We start from the raw sequence: 18,792 nt of genomic DNA, 5'->3' as shown, positions 1-18,792 counted from the left end.
GAGACAGGTGTGGAGAAGGGAGGGACTGTGAGCCAGGTGCCCCTCCCCCTTCTAAGCTGCCTTCTTCCTAAAAGACCTGGTGTGATCCAACCAAGCTGTGATCCAGCCCCCCGTCTGCCCCACATAGTGCAGCCAGGAGGCCAGCGCTCACACCCCTCTGTTGCCCTGGCACGGCGCCTGGGTAGCAAGGGTGGATACAGAACATGGCACTGCCGCTGCTTGGAAGGGAGCTTTATTCAATTGCCTAGGGGCCGGGTACCCGCAGGCCTGGAGCCCACTCTGCAGGGAGCTGGGGGCTGCGGCTAGGGCAGATTCCCGGCTGTACCTGCTGCCGCCTTGTGCACTTGTGCCTGCTCTGGCCTGTGCCCATCCCAGCAGTATTGGGGCACAGGTGGGGCCGCTTCAGGCAGTGACTGGCACTGGGAGCTGTAGTCCCAGGCAGGAGCCAGGGCAGGGGTGCAGGGAGTGTCTCCTCTAACCTCACCCCCCCAGCCCTGGGCACAGAGTTCCTTACCCTCCCAGCAGGGAGCTAGAGCCTCTACCTGCCGGGGGCCCTGCTAAGGCCAGCATTCAAAGGGCACTGGTGCCAGGCCGGGGGGGAGGGAGGGCAGCCCTGTACCAAGTCTGCGCTATGCCAGCGTTGCAGGCACTCTCCTAGGCCGGCTGCCCCAGAGCGTGGGTCCATCCAGCTCCATTAGCACCCAGGTAGCAGTTCTGGCGGGGGAGAAGTGCTGCCCGTGCCAGCGTGTGTAAGAGGGGGCCCAGGGGCCATACTCCAGCCGCAGCAGCTTCCTGGGCACATTAAATATGTCCGTTGCAACCCACATGGTCTCAGCCTGACCTGCAGTGCTGAGGTGGCAGCCTGCGGCTCTGAGAGCTGCCCAATGGGCTGGGCATGAACTCAGAAGCTGGCTCCATTCACTGTTAGCCCCATTTTACACATAGGGAAACTGAGGCAGGGGACAGGACTCACCCAAGGCCAGCAGCAGAGAAGCAGGACCATGTCCCTCAGCCTGGGCACCTTCCCCCTAGGACTTAGGGAAGAGCCAGAACCAGGCTGGGGTCAGGGCAGACTCAGTGTGTTGCCGGTGGGTGCTGGCTGGCTCCAGGCTAACTGGCTGGAGGGTCCCCTGTTCCTTGGGCTCTAGTCTCCCTATCTCCACAGGCGGCTCAACCAGCTCACCTCCTCCGGGGCCAGCAGCGCTCCCGGGGACTGGGGGAACAGAGGGGGCTGTGCCTGTCCTGTGCCAGGCTGTGAGAGGGCACCTCTCCCCCCAGCTGTTAGCCATCTCCTACCCTGCTGCTGTTACCCACTGCCTGAGCCCAGGGGACACGTATGGCTGGGAGCTGGCACAGCCAGGCTGCTGGAGGCCAAGGGTAAGGCAGGGGCTGCGCTCACAGCTACAGGAGGCTGGGTGCAGCTGCCCTCTTGGCCATGGGCAGAGGTGAGGGGCTGGGGGGGAGCAGCAGCAGGAGCCCCTCAGGCACCAGGCCCTGCCAGCCAGGGGGTTGGGGGCCAGGCCTGCACACCCTTAGGGGGCAGCCCAGGGCACAGAGTGACCGTGAGACGGCCGAGGCCAGGCCAGGAAAGCCGCCTGCCTCCAGCAGCCAGGAACCTGCGCTGGCCTGGGCCCTGCTGACCCGTCTCACTGCCCCATTTTCTACCCCCAGGGCTGGCTCAGCCTCTCCCTGCAGTCAGCCCCGCCCCCCCAGCTAACCCTGGGGTGCAACAGGTGCCTACCCCTGGGGGGCAGCAGTGTTCCTTCCAGCATGGCCTCGGGAAGGCCGCAGGGCTTGCCTGCCCAGAAGTGGGAGGGGGCCAGGCCAGGGCCCAGAAGGGGGAGGGGGTCCGCTCAGACCCCCAGGGCAGTTCCTCTCCTTGTGATGCGGGCCATGGGGAGATGGTGCCTCCTAGTGGTTGGAGTGGGGCTGGGCAAAACAGCAGGACTCCTGGGTTCATCTCCAGCTCTCCCACTAACTGGCTGTGTGGCCATGGGCAAGTCTTAGCCCCTCCATACCTCAGTTTCCCCAAGGGATGGCAAGGACCTCACCTGGCCAAGGGGCAGCTCCAGGGAAAGGGACACATCCCCATACAAGCAGGAATAGGGGAGCGTCCGGCTCAAACCTCACCGCCCTCCCCCCACCCCACGAGCCCTCCAGAGACGGGTGGCCCTATCCCCTGGCCAGACATGGGAGCCATGTAGGGATGAGCACGGCCTGCAGAGGGCACTGAGGTGGCTCACGGCAGGGCCCAGACCCCCTCAGTGGTCAGTAGTGGGGGAGGGGATTGAACGCTGGTCCTGCTGCGTCAGTGCGGCCGAGGGGGGCGCTGCTGGTCGGCACACGCCTGCAAGGTTTGCCGGATGCCCCTCTGCCAGTCCTTCACCAGGTCCACGGGTCGCAGGGCTTCCTGCGGGGAGCAGACTCTGTTAGGCTGCCGCTGGGCACGAGCCCCTTCCCTGGCACTAGGCCAGGACGGCCGCCGTGAAGCCAGCGCGCACTCTATTCAAGCAGTCCAGGGAGGGGGCAGAGCCCGCTGGGCTGGGCAGGGCAGGGCAGGGCTTTGCAGAGAGCATGGGGCAGGCCTGGAGGCAGCATGTGGGGAGCTCTCCCCTGGGGCTCCTGCAATCAGCCAAGACTCCAGTTGGAGTAGGAACAACCGGGCCGAGGAGCTTGAGCAGGGCTCACAATACTCGTCCCATATCTGACCACGAGCTCCTAGCCACGGTCCCAGAGCTGGGATACAACCCAGAAGTCCGGGCTCCCAGCCCCCACTGCTGCGACCGACTAGCCCCCACTCCCCTCCCAGAGCTGGGACAGAACCCAGGAGTCCAAGCCCCTAGGGTTGGATGTCTTGTACCATTGGCTACAAGCCCCCTGGCTGGACAGGGGGAGCAGCCCCTGCCCTCCTGAGCTGCCCCTGGGGGAGCCCCACATGGTGCCCACCTGGTTCCGGACGCTGAGGTTGGCACCATACATCAGCAGGGTCTTCACAGCCTTGAAGCGGCCCAGCCGGATGGCGTCGTGAATGGGCGTGTCCCCCTCCTGCCAGCCAAAGGCACGGGCAGCTCATCGGACAAGGGCCCATGCCTGGCACTGCCCCCTCCCCTGCCCATGCACAGCCCTGCTGCAATGTGGTGAAGCGGCCCAGCCGGATGGCGTCGTGAATGGGTGTGTCCCCCTCCTGCCAGCCAAAAGCACGGGCAGCTCATCGGACAAGGGCCCATGCCTGGCACTGCCCCCTCCCCTGCCCATGCACAGCCCTGCTGCAATGTGGCTGGCTCTGGGGACCCGCGCAGCACCCAGCCGGCCAGCCCAGGGTACAAGCCTGCCCCCTGGACCCTGCAGCATCAGCCAGGGCCCCCCCCTCATGGCTCCGGACAGCGCCCCCGTGGAGCGAGGCTAGGGGCTCAGGCCCCGGGTGCTACCTTGTCCTGTGCATCAATCTCGGCTCCACAGGCGATCAGGCGCTCGGCGCAGTCACAGTGCCCTGTCCGGACAGCCACGTGCAGCGCCGTGCTCCTCAGCTGCCGGGGAACAAAGGCCTGTTACCATGGCAGCACCCCTGGAAACCGCCCCGCCAGGAGATGGCCTCCCACCATGGGGCGTTCACCCCTCCCCCACAGCCCCCAATACCCAGCTGCCAGCACCACACCCTCCCCAGGGTCCCCAGCTGCCCACAGCATGTTTGGGCAGGGAGCTCGGACCAGGCCCCAACCAGCGCCAGGAGGGAGGGGCCCAAGCAACAGAGCCCAGGCCTGGGGCGGGAGCCCCTCTCCCCACTGATCCATCTCACCTCTACAGCACACCCAGTTTAGGACAGGAAGTGACAGGAAATAGAGGTGTGTGGATGGAGTGATGTAGGGAAGGTGGCTGGGCGCAGAGTGAGATCCAAGGCTGGCATCAAAACGGGACCCAGAGAGCAGGGAAGGAGCCTGCCCCATCAGTGGGTGAGGGGCAGAGCCCCAGGGAAACCCACCCCCCAGCAGAGTACCCAGAGGGACCCCTCAGCCACGCAGCCCAGGGAGCAGGAGCTCTCCCGGCCATGGCAGAGGCCCCGGTGCTGCCCCCACTTGGCTGCCAGCCCCAGCTACTCACCTTGTCCCGCGTGGAGATCTTGGCTCCTCTGTCCAGCAGGCGTTGGAGAATGTCCAGGTGCCCCCCGCGGCAGGCCCAGAGCATAGGCGTGGCCTCCAGCTGGGCAGAGCGAAGGCAGAGTCAGGCGCTGAGCTCCCGGGGACCACAGCACGGGGCTGCTTGGGGGAACAGACTCTGGGCCCCAGGTCACCGCGCCTGGGAGGGTCTCTAGGTTTGCCAGCCCTTGGGAATGACTCTCAGAGCAGGACCCAGGGGGCTCTGACCGCACCGTGCACCCTGGCCATGGGAACCGGCAGGGGGAGGAGGACAGGTCAGTGGGCACCAGACGCTCGCTTGCTCACCATGTCCCTGGGCTCCAGCTTGGCTCCAGCCGCCAGCAGCTTGTCCACGATCTCTGCATGGCCCCGGAGGCAGGCCCAGTGCAGCGCCGTGCACCTGAACTGCAGCAGAGACCCAGGTTACCCGATAACAGACAACCCGCCCCCCCTCAGCACTAGATCCCCGCTGCCCCCGCCCCGCTCTGCTAGTCCCCCCCTACACACTCCGGGTGCTAGATCCACCCCCCCACACACACGTACACACACACACGCGCACACACTCCAGGTGCTGATCCCCTCCCCCCCATGCCAGTGGCCAGTGGAGAGGGCGGGGCTCTGGTAACACCAAGTTCTCGCTGTCTCAGGGGCGTGGCTGGCTGGGTCTGGCTCACACCCCAGGTCTCGCTGGGGGCCTGTGCCCCCATGCACACGCCAGCAGGTTCGAGACGCCGGAGGGCTTGGGCTCTGGAACAGCCCCCCATGAGCATTGCTGGCCAAACGCCATCACTAGTTTGAAGCGAGCGCAGGACAAACAGTCGAGAGGGGGCGTCCGTTCGCTGGGGTGTTTGAGCCCATCGGGGGCTGGGCTGGTTGAAGTCCCATGTTCCTAAAGCTCGTGCTTCAGGGTTTCAGCTGGCCACTGCCAGGGTCAGGAAGAGATCCCTCCCCCCCCCCACACACAGTGTATTCTGGGAGGTTAAACGGGGACAGCCCCAGCTGGAGATGGCCAGTGGGGAGGGCTGGGCTCTGGTGGCACCGAGCTCTCTCTGTCTCAGGCGCGTGGCTGGCCGGGTCTGGCTCACACCCCAGGTCTCGCTGGGGGCCTGTTTCCCCCAGGTCAGACGCAGAGACCTTGGGGGCTTGTCAACTTCCTCTGCAGTGTGGGGGGTGGGTCCCTTGCCAGGTTGTCTGGGTGCGTCTCTTCATCATCCCTGCCACTGCGGGGCACTGGGCACCTCAGTCCTGGGGCACATGCCAGCCTGGGCTCCTGAGGGCTGGGGCTTTGGTTGTTGGGTGTGTGGGTGCTGGTGGCCTGGGATATACAGAGGGTCAGACTGGGTGAGCTGGTCCCATCTGCCCTTAAGCTCTATGACCCCCCCAGAGGCTCTAGATCCCCCGTGACAAAGTGGGAGATTTTCTTATCTTTTCGTGGTTTTCCAATGGTTTGTACGCAGAAGGAGTGGGACTCAGTGCCCCTGGGCGTTACTGGTTTAACGAGGTGAGGGGAGAGGGAGTTTGTTGTTACAGAGGACCGGAGAGGGAACTTGGGACCCCAGCCAATGGCCTGGAGGAGGGACACCCGGCGACTGGTGACCTGACGACCCTCACCGGAGACCCAGCTCAGGAGTCGCAGCCAGTTCTGGCCAGTGGGAGGACAATAGGCTGCGAAGAGAGGACCCCATGACCTAACCAGCCAGGGGGGCGGAGAGCAGAGGAGGCCCAGAGGACCCTGTTTACCTGGAAAGAAGACAATGGACAGAGGCGGGGCCTGGGGCCAGTGATATCAGATGCCCAGCTGGGAGCAGGGGGACTCGGGGCTGGAGAGGGGGAGCAGGCAGAGCCCACCTGGATGCAGGGGAGACTGGGATGTGCTGGGCTGAAGGAGGCCAGGCGTGAGGGTCAGAGGGTTTCCTGTGCTGTGTTCAGACGCTCAATAAACCCTCCTGATTTATGCTGGCTGAGAGTCACTCCGGTCTAGAGAACAGGGTTGCATCAACCCCTTCGGGGTGGGGGGGGTGGAGGCCCCTGGGGTCCAAAGCGAGTGGACTCCCTGAGGGGGCCCACGGCGAGAAACAGACGTGCTAAGGCTCCGAGAGGTGCAGCTCCAGGAGGTGGAGGGGCCTGACCCCAAGAGAGAGTGGACCCCGAGAAGGGCTGTCTCACCGAAAGGGGCACCCCCCACGGACCGCATGGGGCCAAGAGTGGGCATGATCTGTGAGTCTGTGACACCCCACCTCCCCACACACACACACACGCTCCAGGTGCTAGATCCCTGGTCCCCACCCCCACCCCGTGGCAGGCTGTACACACCCTGCCCAAGGAGCATTCTGCTGGGGGCGCCCGGTCAAAGGCTACAGCTGGGTCCCCCCGGCCACAGAGCATCAGCCTAACCAGGGGATGTCCCATGGCACCCGGAGCGGCTCACCGGCAGGCTGGGCTTGTGATGATAACCAACTTTGCCGAATGCACCTCCTGGGTTAAAGCCCCAGACCCCCCCACACACACACCTGGTCGTGAGCATCGGGGTCCCCACCGTCTGCCAGGTACTTGTCAATCATGGGAACCTGGTTCTCCAGCACCGCCTGCAGGAACCGGGCAGCGTCCACAGGCTCAGCCTAGGGCGGACAGGGAGGGGTGAGTGCCCGGGCAGTGCCCCCCCCAGGGACACTGCCCAACTGGCTCAGAGCATCTTGCCAGCATCTTCCCCGTTCCCCCCAAGGGCAGCCCCAGCCTGCATGTGGGCTGGCACCGCTGGGCCTACCCGCTCGGTGTGCCACAGGAGGGCGGGCTGTGAATCCCCTGGGAGCTGTGGCCCAGCCACCACTGAGGGGGCCAGAGCAGGGGGTTCCTGGCTCCGGACTAGTCCAGCTGGCTGGGACTGAGTGACCTGAGCCCCCTGTGGCCAGGCTCCCATCCTGGGCTGGGCAGCAGGGGCATTGCTCACCGGCACAGCCGGCTCGGGCTCCTTGGGGCGGACCCTCTTCCGGCTCCTCTTGTGCTTCCGCAGCCTCACGATCGCCTCCAGGTCTTGGAGACTCTCCAGCCGCACACGGGTGCTGTCGAACGTCTCAAGCTGGCCGGGGGGAGGGCAGAGAGCAGGTCAGGGCAGAGCCAGCAGTGCCTGGAGCCGGCACCAGCCGCCCAGGAGAGCGGACAGGAGCTGGGGCCATGACTCACCCAGCTGGGTTTGTCCTGAGCACGGGACAGGAACCGGGGCACTCAGGGTCCCCCCAGAGTCATCTAGGCCCATCTGAGCTCCTGGCACAGAGCCAGTTCAAGGGGGTCAGATTCTAGGACGAGGGGGGGACAGGGGAGAGCTAGAATCCCCGACACCTGGTTCCACCAGCCTAGGGAGACCACTGCTGAATACTACAGTGCTCTCCGCTGAACAGGAGCCCGGGGCTGGGACTGCAGGGGCTGCAGTTTGGAAGTGAGGGGCTCCAGCAGAGATGGGGGTGAGGGAGGCCAGGGCCGGGGTAATAGGGGCTGCAGGTCGGGAGTGAGGGGCACCAAATGCCATTCTGCCCTTCACAGAGCAGGACAAGCAAGCACAGAGTTAAAAGAGCTAGAAAGGCTCTGCCAAGAGGACCGACACCAGGACTGGGGAAAGACACTATGGATCCTATAGGATCCTGCCCCCTGGAGCAGGAGATGCGCCCACCCCACCCTGCCAGGGGCCAGCTGTTCACCTTCTTCCTCTTCTCTTCCTTCACCTTCTGCTTCTCCTCGCTGACGGCATCCCGGACCCTGGCCACGCCATGCCGCCAGCCCTCGGGCTCCTGCGCTGCTCCCCTCGCCAGCACCTCGAAGGCCCGCACCTTCCCCTCATACCTGTCGCCACTTACCTGGGGAGAAGGAGGGGCAGGAAAGGTAGAGGGTGCAGCCAGGGCATGAAATGTAGGAGATGGAGCATCCCCATGGGACATGGGGCCTTTCCCCTCTGGGGGGCACCAGCTCCGATCCACCCCCAGGGCAGGGACTGGCTGGCTCATGGGGGCAGGGAATGGGACCTGGGACCTTTACCGCCTAGGGGGCACTGGCTCCCATCTAACCCCAGGGTGGGGACTGGCTGGCTCAGGGGACAGGGAATGGGAGACAGGGGCTTTCCCGTCCAGGGGCAGTATCTCTCATTCGGCCCTAGGGTGGGTGGGGAATGGGACATGGGGCCTTTCCCCTCTGGGGGGGCACTGGCTCCAGCCCCAGGGCTTGAACTGGCTGACTCAGGGGGGTGGGGAATGGGATGCGGGGCCTTTCCCCTCTGGGGGGTGCTGGCTCCCATCTGGCCCCAGGATGGAGACTGGCTGGCTCAGGGGGCACGGAACATGAATTAAAACTCTGGGGGTGTTGCGAGGCCAGGCCATCTCTACAGCTGGGAAACAGACACGGAGCAGGGTAGGGACCTGCCCGGGGTCATAGCGGGTCAGTGGCAGAGCTGGGCGCTGGGAAGGAGGCTGGAAGTGCTCTGCCCAGCTCCCCATGAACCCTGTCACTCCTAGCTCTGCCAAGTGGGAGTGGGAACGGGACATTCCCAGGTTGGGCCCTTAGCAGGCCTGACCCTGGGCTGTGCACGGCTCTCCCTGGATCACTCTCTCCCTGGCTGGCTCGGCCTCCCCAGCCCAGGTGGCACTGGCTGGGCCCCATACGCCCAGGGGAAGGGGGGTGTCTAGTTCCTGCTCTGCCATCTCCCGTCACTGCTGCCCAGGCGTCCTGCTGGCTGCGGCTGGCATTCCGGCCGTGCCTTGCTGCCCTGGAGGGCCGTGCACCTGTCCCGGCCCTGGCCAGCGTCAGCCCCTATTTATACCCCCCCCCCAGGGGCTGGTGGGCCCAGCATGAAATAAACATCACGTGTGGCGGATGCTGCCCAAGGGCAAACAAGTGCCAACAAGCCTGCAGGGCCAGGGGCTGCAGAGTGCCAGGGGCAGCAGGGGGCACCCAGCCCACCCTGGGGAGACCAGGGCAAGCACCTACAAAGCAACAACTCAGTCGCACAGCGGCCTTGGCGCAGCTCAGAGGGACCAGCCCAGGGGCCGCCCAAACAGACCCCGCGGCACCGAACACCAGCCCTGGCGCGTTAGCCATGCCCCAGCCCCACACGAGTGGGAAGGCGCAAAGGGGATCCCACCAGACCCACCGTGTAGGGACACCTGAGGAGAGCACAGGGGCAGGGGGTGACCCGGAGGGGGGACAGCTCCCTGGCACAGTTCCCTGCATCCCCCCTCAGCTACATCTCCACAAACCCAGCCCCAACAGCGGGGAGGGGAACCCACTTGCCACCTCACCGCAATGAGGGGCGACAGCCCGGGGGGGCCCCCGGCCTGGATCGGGGCCCAGCGAAGCGACAGCCCAGCGCCCTGGAGACCAGGCCGTGGCGCTCTCCGGGGGGGGCTGGGCTGCTGGGAGCAGACATTTGCCCCATAACCAGCCCCCCCATCGGACACGGGGTCAATCCAGAGGCCCCCTCCCCCGACCTAAGGAGAGTCCAGCGGGGACCGCCCTGTACCCAGCCTCGGCCCGCTGCGCCCTCCCCGCGGCCAGGGCTTCTGCCCATGCAGCCACCTCTGGGGTGGAGCGCGGCAGCCGCGCTGGACAGGGCCGCCAGCGAGAGCCCGCGGGACCCAAGGGCTCCGCAGCGTCCCCCGCGGACTCCGTCCCGCTGCCCCGCACAGGAGGGTGCCCCGGGCGCTGCGCTCCGCCGCCCCTTGGCCCCGCCGCAAGCCGGGGCACCCCCCGCTCACCAGCTGCTGGACGCTGATGAGCTCCATGATCCGCCCGCTCCGGCGCCCGCGCCCGCGGCCGGCCCGCCCCACCCCGCTGCTTTTATCCCAGCGGCCCAGGGTCGGGTCCGCCCCCACCCCCTGCTCCGGCCCCAGCGACCCGCCCGGCTCCGCCCCGGGCTCCCCCTGAGCGGCCAGCAGCGGGACACGGGCAGCGCCGGCCTGGGCCAACCGGCCCCAGCGCGCAGGAGGCGGTGGGGGTCCCACAGGGCTCTGCCATGGGGTGCCCCGACCGGACAACCCTTCCCGGAGAGCCTCACGAACACCCCTGGGCCCTTCTAGCGTCAGAGTCGGCAGCCACCAGCCCCCTCCTCAGCGGGGACACTGAGGCACAGAGCTGGGGCAAAGGCCTGGCCGAGGCAGGACTAGAACCCAGCTCCCCACCCGGGCTAGTCTGACAGGTAACCCCCCGCCACGCTGCCCCTCGGCCTCAGCCCCAGGGAGATGGGCCTGGGGACCAGCTGACGTGCCCAGCCCTGGCCCGCCCCCGTGCCAGGCGCTGCGCAGGCACAGAACAGAGACAGTCCCTGCCCCATACTGCTCCCCTCTCTGGGTAGGGGAGTCAGGGCGAGTTTGTACAAAAAAAGGACGGGCAGTTTGTGAGGGATTTATTATGAATTTATGCTCTGCGAGCATGTCCCCTGCCCCCCAGAAACAGGGCACCTCCCAAGGACACTATACACTGCAAGGAGTGGGGGGCTCAGCAGGGATCTGACCAATCAGTGCTGGCCCTAGTGTGTCCCTAGGGGGCGCTGTGCTGCAGGCAGCAGGGCAGGCATGCAGCAAGGGGCACTTTCCCCTGTAGGTCAGTGCTGGCACTAGGGGGCGCTGTGCTGGGGGAGCAGGGCAGGCGCACAGCAGGGGGCGCTCTCCCCTGTAGGTCGGTGCTGGCACTAGGGGGCGCTGTGCTGTGGGGAGCAGGGCAGGCATGCAGCAGGGGGCACTCTCCCCCATAGAGCAGTGCTGGCCCCACTGCCTGTGATGCTGCTGGCCATCACTGAGGCCAGCATCCACGTTCCAGCCCCTGCGCCTCCCCATGCAGCGTCCACTGATCCCAGCTTGGGGGGACTCTGCTGGACCCTCCCTGGGAGACAGGGTGGGGCAGTCCCCCCTCCCCCCCCCCCAAAAAAAACCTCTGCTTAGCACTGGGGATGGGTGGGAGGGGTGGCTTTCTGTGGGCCTATGGTGATGGGGGGGTCCCTTTAGCATGTAAGGGAGGCATAGAAGAAGCCACCCCATCCCCAGCCAGATCACTGTGCAATAGATGGGGAGGGGTCTGGACTTCCCTCCAATCCAGCTATGGGCAAGTGGGGAGGGTAGGATCCCACCCCCACCCTGCTTCCTGCCAGAAATAGGCTCACAGGGCTTGCAGCGGGGGCTGGGCAGAACAGCAAGTGGATAGTTGAGGGGGCAACACAGGGCTGGGGTGGGCACTAACCCCTCTTCCCCAGCAGAGGGCAGACACGCCCTGCCGGACCCCAGAGACCAGCCCCTAGCAGCCGGGACCACCAGCCCACAGACAGGGCAGGGGACTAGGCAGGGAAGAGTTAATGGTGCTAACGTCCGACATCCTGTCACCAGATCCTTGGGGGCTCCAGTTCCCCAGCTCAGTGCCAAGGACTGAAATAGCCCTGCGACAGGGGACATCCTATCCCCCCTCCCCGCTTCTCCCTCCAGCTCAGGGTTACCAGAGAGGAGCCCCTGGCAGCCTTCACCAGGCCAGAAATCCCAGCAGAGGACACCATGCTGCCCTCTGCTCTGGGCACAGAGCAGGCCACTGGCCTTCACCCCAGCCAGACTCCTCCTCCCAGGGGTTGGGAGCCTGCAGCCCTGCCGGGTGGGGTCTGTGGTGGCGAGCAAACCGGACCAGGCCACACCGGTCGCGCGTAGCTAGTGCCTCTGCCTTCCCAGCGGAGACCAATAGCTCTGGGCAATGCCCACAACCAATATGGCTGCCTCAGTTTCCTGCCAGACATGTGGCCCTGGGCAGTGGTGCCTGGCCCATGCAGAGGGCTGGGCACAGACCCCTGCCCCCCACAGTGCCACCCCGCCACCAGCCACTGCAGCTGCCTGAGCGCGGAGCCAGCAGCCTCTTCCCTGCCTGTGGAGGCCAGGTCAGCACATTGGGAGCCCCTGAATGGGGACCCCAGCAATGCAGGCTGGGAACCCAGGAACCCTGGTGTCCTGCAGTGTCGCTGGAGTCCCCTTGATCTCAGCCCCTGGGTGGGCTCCCGCCAGTCAGTGACACCGGAACAGGGTTTATAGTGACTCCTTCCTTTTCCCTGCCCAACTCTGCCCGTTTCCCTCTCCCGCCGCTGCAGCAGGCTCCCCAGAGCAGCCACCCAGTGGGGCATGCGCCCAGATCACCCCAGGGCTGCAAGCTCAGAGCCCAGGGTGCTGCAATCCCGCCGCAGGCCAAGAGGGGGAGACAAAGCCCAGCGCATCCTGGCACAGGGCCACCCCCCCACCCGCTGCTCTCAGGTCTCCAGGAGGTCCCGCAAGGCACCGCTGCTGGGGACCAGGTCACATGCTCTCCTGGCCCTTCTGTCCTGGATGCCCTTCAGTCCCGGGCTGTGCTGCAGCAAGAGCTCACAGAGCTCACGGTGGCCTCCCTCGGCAGCCTGCGAAAGGAGAGCAGGAGTGAGGGTGGGGGGCATGCTCCCGTGGGGTGGGGGGATGGGTGGCACGCTCCCAGGGGGCGGGGGGCAGAGTACGGCACAGACCCTAGGAGAGTATTCGCTAGACCAGGATGCACAGGGAGGAAGGAGACGTCTCCTCTCAGCAAAGGGGAGGACCAGGGCCCAGCTGGGGTGCAGGACAGGGCACTGACTCTGCAGCCCCCTCGCCCACAGCCTCCAATCGAACCACCTCGGCCCTGGGGCCCGGGGAACAGAACTGCAGCCCGCTGCTCTGCGAACAGGAGCTAAAGCAGAACTTTCCCGGATGCAGGAACGGGGTGGCATTGTCTGCTCCAGCCAGCAGAGGGCGAGCGACACCTGCTGGGACAGGTCTACCTGCAGGGGGCAGCAGTGTGCACTGAGACCCCCACCAGCAACAGGGAAGGACACGGGGACAGTGGAGGGAGGGGCCCCAGTACTGCACCTTATGCAAACTTGTCATGCCGTCGTCATCCGCGATGCCGGGGTCGGCTCCATGGGCCAGCAGCAGCCTGGCCACGTCCACGTGGCCGCAGTAGCTGGCTCGGTGCAGGGCAGTGGCCCCGCCGTGGGTCTGGGCGTTGCACCGGGCCCCACTCTGCAGCAGGAACTGGCAGACGGCGCCGTGCCCATTGCGGCTGGCATAGTGCTTTGAAACACAGGGAAGAGGGTGCCTCAGGAGCCGCCTCTGCGCACAGGTCCTTCTGCCCCCCACGCCTCAAAGCCCACTGCACACCCGGCCCAAGGATGCTGAACTGCAGCTGGCTCTGGGGAGGGACATAGCCCAGCTCACAAAACAAGTTTCCAGGGGATCTAGCTGTTTAAGAACCTCCATTTAATACCCCACCCAAGTCATGGCATTTTAGCACCATGCAGGGAATTGGCACACAGCATTGAGGCCTTGGGTAGGTAACGCTCGCTCGCTCTCCCCCAGGGGAACAGCATCCCCTAGGGAATCCAACCAGTCCTCCACCACGAGATCTCCCAGCCAAGCCCTCAGCCAGTTCATTAAATCTCAGGCCTTGTCTACACGCAGACGTCACACCGGGGAGAGCAGATTTAGCTCAATGGGTGCGAGCCGTGGCCTGCGTGGGCCCAGCCCCGGGGGTTCTCCTTGGACCTGCGCTCAGGCAGATGGACACGGATTTAAGAGCGCCCGCACACAGACACGTGCCAGGTCAGCTGCCTGGAGTCAATCCCCTCTCTATCTGAACTGGCATAGGTGGATGGGGGTCAGGCAACGAGATCACAAGGCTGGATCCCATCTCACTCTCCCCTTTGAACCCAGCCAGCTGGCACCAGGGGCACCTGCTGCTGAGAACCCTCCTCCCCCAAGTGCCCGGTGCCCTCATGCCCCTTCCCATGCACCTGGGTGAGTCTGACTGACAGGGTGGTTATGGGGCCGCAGCTTTCCACGCGAGTCCAGCCCCGGCCCCACTGGTGCTCACCCCGTACCCCCTCCCACCATGGTCTCACCCTGCCCCAGGGCGACACATTGACCCTGGGGCCGCTCCGCTGAGGCTGCGAGCTCGGGGCTGGTCAGGACCCTCCGGAGAGCAGCTCCTACCATGAAGGCATCTGCCCACAGGGAACTGAGACCCAGCACACTCGGGTCACTGTCACCCTGCAGCAGGTGCCCCAGGGAGTCCCCAGCCCCAGGACACAGCTCTCCGGGGGGCCACTTAGCTGCGCCCCCTGGAGGCCGACCGAGGCACGACCCGTCCCCGGACCCAGGCACTCACCAGGGCGGTGTAGCCGGCCAGGTCGGGCTCGCTGGGATCCACCCGCTTCTCCACCAGCAGCTTCCGGACTCGCCCCAGGTCCCCATCCAGGGCAGCCGACCAGACCCCTAGAGAGAGGCGAGAGCTGGGGCCCGGCGTGGGGGAGGCGGGCAGCTTCCCCCCAGTCCCCGCCAGCCGCTTGGAGCCGCTACGCCCCCCCCATGACCCCCCAGCCGGGATCCACCCTCCCTCCCGGGGCAGCGCCCCCCCCCCCATGACCCCCCAGCCGGGCTCCATCCCTCCCCCCGGGGCAGCGCCCCCCCCCATGGCCCCCCAGCCGGGCTCCATCCCTCCCCCCGGCGCAGCGCCCCCCCCATGGCCCCCCAGCCGGGCTCCATCCCTCCCCCCGGGGCAGCGCCCCCCCCCCCTATGGCCCCCCAGCCGGGCTCCATCCCTCCCCCCGGGGCAGCGCCCCCCCCATGGCCCCCCAGCCGGGCTCCACCCCCCCTCCCGGGGCAGCGCCCCCCCCCCCATGGCCCCCCAGCCGGGCTCCATCCCTCCCCCCGGGGCGATCTCCCGCTGCTCGCTCCAGGGCCCCCAGGGACAAGCGCCCGGGGGCGGAACAGCCCCGCTGCCAGGGGCGGGGAGGGGGGGGGGGCAGGCCGGGTCCCTGCTCCCCACCCCGGTACCTCTCTCGAAGTCCATCTCCGCCGCGGTCTGGTGCACGCCGGGCACGGCCGGCCCGTGGGAGCAGCAGGAGCCGGGGCGGCCCGAGGAGGCCATGCGGGCCCGATCCCCGGGGGGGGCCCAGTCTCAGCCCCACGCCGGCCAACGGCGCCCTGGGCTTCGCGCAAACCCGTTTTCAGTTCCCCGGTTCCGGTTCCGGCTGGCGCGGGCCGACCCGCGTTTGACCGGCCCCGGGCTCCCGCTGGGCGCCGAGATCCCGCCCCCCGGCCGGTTCCCCGGGCGCGCTGGCAGCGCGGAGCCGCCAGGGGGCGCCCGAAGCGCAGGGTGCGGGGGGCACAGCCAGGCCAGGCTCCTCCCACGGGCTCCCCCTCGGCCGTGCCTGGGTTGCCAGCCCAGCGGTGCCAGGCCCCGGGCGCCTTCGCCCAGGCTGAGCCCGGCCGGCCGGACACGCTGCATCAAGGGGGCGTTCAGGCCTCGCCTGCGGCTGGGCAGCTCTGCGCTGGGCACATGTGACGAACTGGGCCTGTTCTCACTGTGGTCTGTGAATGCTGACAGGGGAGTGTGCTGGGATAGTCTGCATTGGAGGATGGGATCTGCCCGGGGGCGCATTCCTGGGAGTGTAACATGAGAACCCAGGAAGGGGTTGAAGGCCAGGTGACTCCTGAGCCCGGGAAACTGAACAAAGGCTGTGGGAGGGGTCGCTGAAGGAGAGTGCTGGAAGCAGGCTGGAGAGGTGGCTGGGAGACAGAGATGGCTCTGACCCCCCCCCCCCGAAGGGGGGTGGGCTGGAATGCCCTGGGACCCCAAGCTGGACTTAACTGAGGGGGTCCTGTTGTCTGTGCCTGCAAGACCTGTCTTGGACTGTATTCCTGTCATCCAAATAAACCTTCTGCTTTACTGGCTGGCTGAGAGTCATGGTGAATCGCAGGAAGCCGGGGGTGCAGGGCCCTGAGTCCCCCAATACTCCGTGACAACTGGTGGCAGCGGCGGGATCTACTGCACCCCGTGGACGGCGCTTCCTGCAGTAAGTGACTGGGGAGCAGTAAAACGAAGGGGGATTGACGGGGACCAGGCCTGCTGAAGAGGGGGAGAGAGACGGTTATTACCCCTGGGAGTGTGTGACCAGCGAGAAGGACTTTTGCAGTAACAGGGTCCCCCCGGGGGGATCGCAGCGAGTGGTCCCAGGGGCGGAGGAGTCTGCAGCTCGACCCTGGCAGAGAGGTGGTGACCTCGAGAAGGGCTGGCACACTAGGGGTCCCCCTGGGAACTGTGGGGAGCTGTGAGCACACAGGCCGGTGAGTGGCCAGCAGGAAGATGTATGCCAAGCGGCTTAAGAGCGACCTGGTGGAGCTGTGCAAGCAGAGGCGGCTGCGCATTGGGAGGCTCACCAAAGAACAGCTCATTGCCCAGCTGGAGGCGGAAGATCGCGCGAATGAACTGATCCCTGCGTCTCAGGGAAGCAGCCTGGCAAATGCAGTGCAGGCACCAGTGTCTGTCCCAGCTGGGAGTGGTCAGCCCGCTGCTGAGGGCTTCCCGAGACCCCTCCTTCCTATGCCTAGGGGAAGGGTGGGGAGGAGCCCAGCAAATACCGAAGGCGCCGTGACCCTCCCGTCCAGCAGGGGATCCCCCCGGCGAAGCCCGCCGGCCAGCAGAGGATCCTCCCGGCGACGTTCGGCATCCGGGGAGCGGAATTGGCTGGAATGGGAGAAAGAGCTAAAACTGAGAGAGCTGGGGGATCGTGAACAAGAGAGACAGCATGAACGGGAGGAGAAAGAGAGACAGCATCAGCGTGAACGGGAGGAGAAAGAGAGACAGAGACAGGAGAAAGAGAGACAGCGTCAGCATGAACGGGAGGAGAATGAGAGACAGCGTCAGCATGAACTGGAACTGGCGAGATTGAAGGGCAGCGAACCCCCGGCTGCGGTGAGTGAGGGGGGACCCAGGACTGCACGGAGCTTTGATAAGTGCATCATGGCCCCATACAAGGAGGGGGAGGACATGGATGACTTCCTGGAGGCCTTTGAGACGGCCTGCGAGCTGCACCGGGTTGATCCCGCGGACAGACTCCGGGTCCTTACCCCCTTACTGGACCCCAAATCCGTGGCATTGTACCGCCAACTGGAAGAGGCAGAGAAAGGGGACTACGAACTATTCAAAAAGGCCCTGCTACGTGAGTTTGGGCTGACTCCTGAGATGTACCGGGAAAGGTTCCGGGGTCAGGATAAAACCCCTGAGATCTCATATCTGCAACTAGCCGCCCGCATGGAAGGATACGCCAGCAAGTGGGCTGATGGGGCCCAGACGAAGGAGGACCTGGTCAAACTGCTGGTACTGGAGCAACTGTATGAGCGGTGCCCATCTGACCTGAGGCTGTGGTTGGTGGACAGAAAGCCAGAGAACCCGCGACAGGCAGGCCGGCTGGCCGATGAGTTTGTAAAGAGCCGGTCAGGAGATAAAAGGGAGGAGTCCCAAAGGAGCAATCCCACCACAACGCAGAGAGAGAGTCACCATGGGACCTCCCCGTGGGAAAATACAGAAAAACCCCATCAGAGGGGAACATCCGGCATCAGGACCATCCGACCCACTCAAGGGGACTCATGGGACATGGGCTGCTACCACTGTGGCCAAAAGGGCCACATACGGGCCCAGTGCCCCAGGCTCAGGGACAGACTGAGCAGGCCGAACCCACAGAGGGTTGACTGGGTAGAGACCCAGCCCGGCGAGAGGCAGCATTCCCAGGGAAGGGGGGCTGGCAGAGTACCACCTGCTAAGGAGGGAGGAGAGCCCCAGGCCAGCTTCTCTGGGGGGCCAGATGCTCCGGATTCAAAGTTCTCCGTTTACAGGGTTGGCGCGGGGCTGTCCCTGCGGAGCGAGTGCCTTGTTCCCCTGGAGGTGGATGGGAAGAAAGTTTATGGTTACTGGGACACGGGCGCAGAGGTGACACTGGCCCGGCCCGAGGTGGTGGCCCCAGATCGGGTGGTGCCCAACACCTTCCTGACCCTGACCGGGGTGGGCGGGACCCCATTCAAGGTTCCCGTAGCGAGGGTACACCTGAAATGGGGGGCCAAGGAGGGCCCCAAGGACGTGGGAGTGCACCACCATTTGCCCACTGAGGTGTTGATGGGGGGGGACCTCGAGGACTGGCCAAGCAGCCCCCAGACCGCCTTAGTTGTGACCCGCGGTCAGAGCCGGCGAGGGGCACTGCGCCCTGGCCTTGGGGGGGGTGCCTTGCCTGAGGCGCAGGACCCTAACCTGGTGGGGAGGGAACGCCCAGGGACGCGGCTCAGGGAGGCTGCAGCTTCGGACCCAGCGGGCAAGAAAGAGCAGGTGGCCATCCCCGTCCCAGCTGCTGAGTTCCAGGCCGAGTTACAGAGAGATCCCTCCTTGCGGAAGATAAGGGACCTGGCCGACCTCAATGCGGTACGGACCATGGGACGAGGTGGCCGGAAAAGGTTCCTGTGGGAGAAGGGGTTCCTGTACCGAGAATGGGCTCCCCCAGGGAAAATGGAGTCAGGGGGGAGCAGGAGGCAGCTGGTGGTACCCCAGAAGTATCGCCGCCAGCTGCTGTGCCGGGCCCATGACATTCCCCTCGCAGGGCACCAGGGAACCTGGCGGACCCAGCAGAGGCTGCTCCGGAGCTTTTACTGGCCTGGGGTCTTTGTTACTGTCCGACAGTACTGCCGATCCTGTGACCTCTGTCAGAGGGGGAGGAAGGCCTGGGACAAGGGGAAAACAGCTTTAGGACCCTTGCCCAGCATAGAGGAGCCTTTCCGGAGGGTGGCCAAGGTAAAAAGGGCGGCTCTGAACCAAGAGAGCC

General features: G+C 65.9%; 2 protein-coding genes and 1 long non-coding RNA gene across 5 annotated transcripts; 1 reads left to right on the top strand and 2 right to left on the bottom strand.

Moving 5' to 3' along the window:
• Positions 1-216: 216 nt before the first annotated feature.
• ANKRD23 (ankyrin repeat domain 23) lies at positions 217-9,981 on the bottom strand. 3 transcript variants are annotated; one of them, XM_024110487.3, is made up of 9 exons: positions 9,872-9,980; positions 7,826-7,981; positions 7,081-7,209; positions 6,644-6,751; positions 4,440-4,538; positions 4,099-4,197; positions 3,429-3,527; positions 2,947-3,045; positions 217-2,410 (listed from the first exon to the last, which is right to left on the bottom strand). In XM_024110487.3, the coding sequence occupies exons 1-9, from the start codon at positions 9,896-9,898 to the stop codon at positions 2,309-2,311; spliced, it is 918 nt and encodes a 305-aa protein (XP_023966255.1). In that variant the 5' UTR covers positions 9,899-9,980; the 3' UTR covers positions 217-2,308. The 3 variants fall into 3 exon arrangements, with proteins under 3 accessions (XP_023966255.1, XP_065440381.1, XP_042715261.2); XM_065584309.1 differs by lacking the exon at positions 2,947-3,045 and having other exon boundaries at positions 9,872-9,981; XM_042859327.2 differs by lacking the exons at positions 217-2,410; positions 9,872-9,980 and having other exon boundaries at positions 2,773-3,045; positions 7,826-8,167.
• On the top strand, positions 9,444-11,029 carry LOC135981531 (uncharacterized). Its single transcript, XR_010598583.1, has 2 exons — positions 9,444-10,715; positions 10,791-11,029. It is a non-coding gene; the product is annotated as an uncharacterized LOC135981531 (long non-coding RNA).
• A 1,208-nt stretch (positions 11,030-12,237) lies between these two features.
• ANKRD39 (ankyrin repeat domain 39) lies at positions 12,238-15,214 on the bottom strand. The gene is made up of 4 exons (XM_005279273.5): positions 14,978-15,214; positions 14,310-14,416; positions 13,013-13,216; positions 12,238-12,531 (listed from the first exon to the last, which is right to left on the bottom strand). Exons 1-4 carry the CDS (start codon positions 15,069-15,071, stop codon positions 12,388-12,390), a joined length of 549 nt encoding a protein of 182 aa, XP_005279330.2. The 5' UTR covers positions 15,072-15,214; the 3' UTR covers positions 12,238-12,387.
• Positions 15,215-18,792: the final 3,578 nt, after the last annotated feature.

Source organism: Chrysemys picta, chromosome 2, assembly GCF_011386835.1.
Source record: "Chrysemys picta bellii isolate R12L10 chromosome 2, ASM1138683v2, whole genome shotgun sequence".
NCBI lineage: Eukaryota > Metazoa > Chordata > Testudines > Emydidae > Chrysemys > Chrysemys picta.
This window is presented reverse-complemented; position numbering and strand designations above follow the sequence as displayed.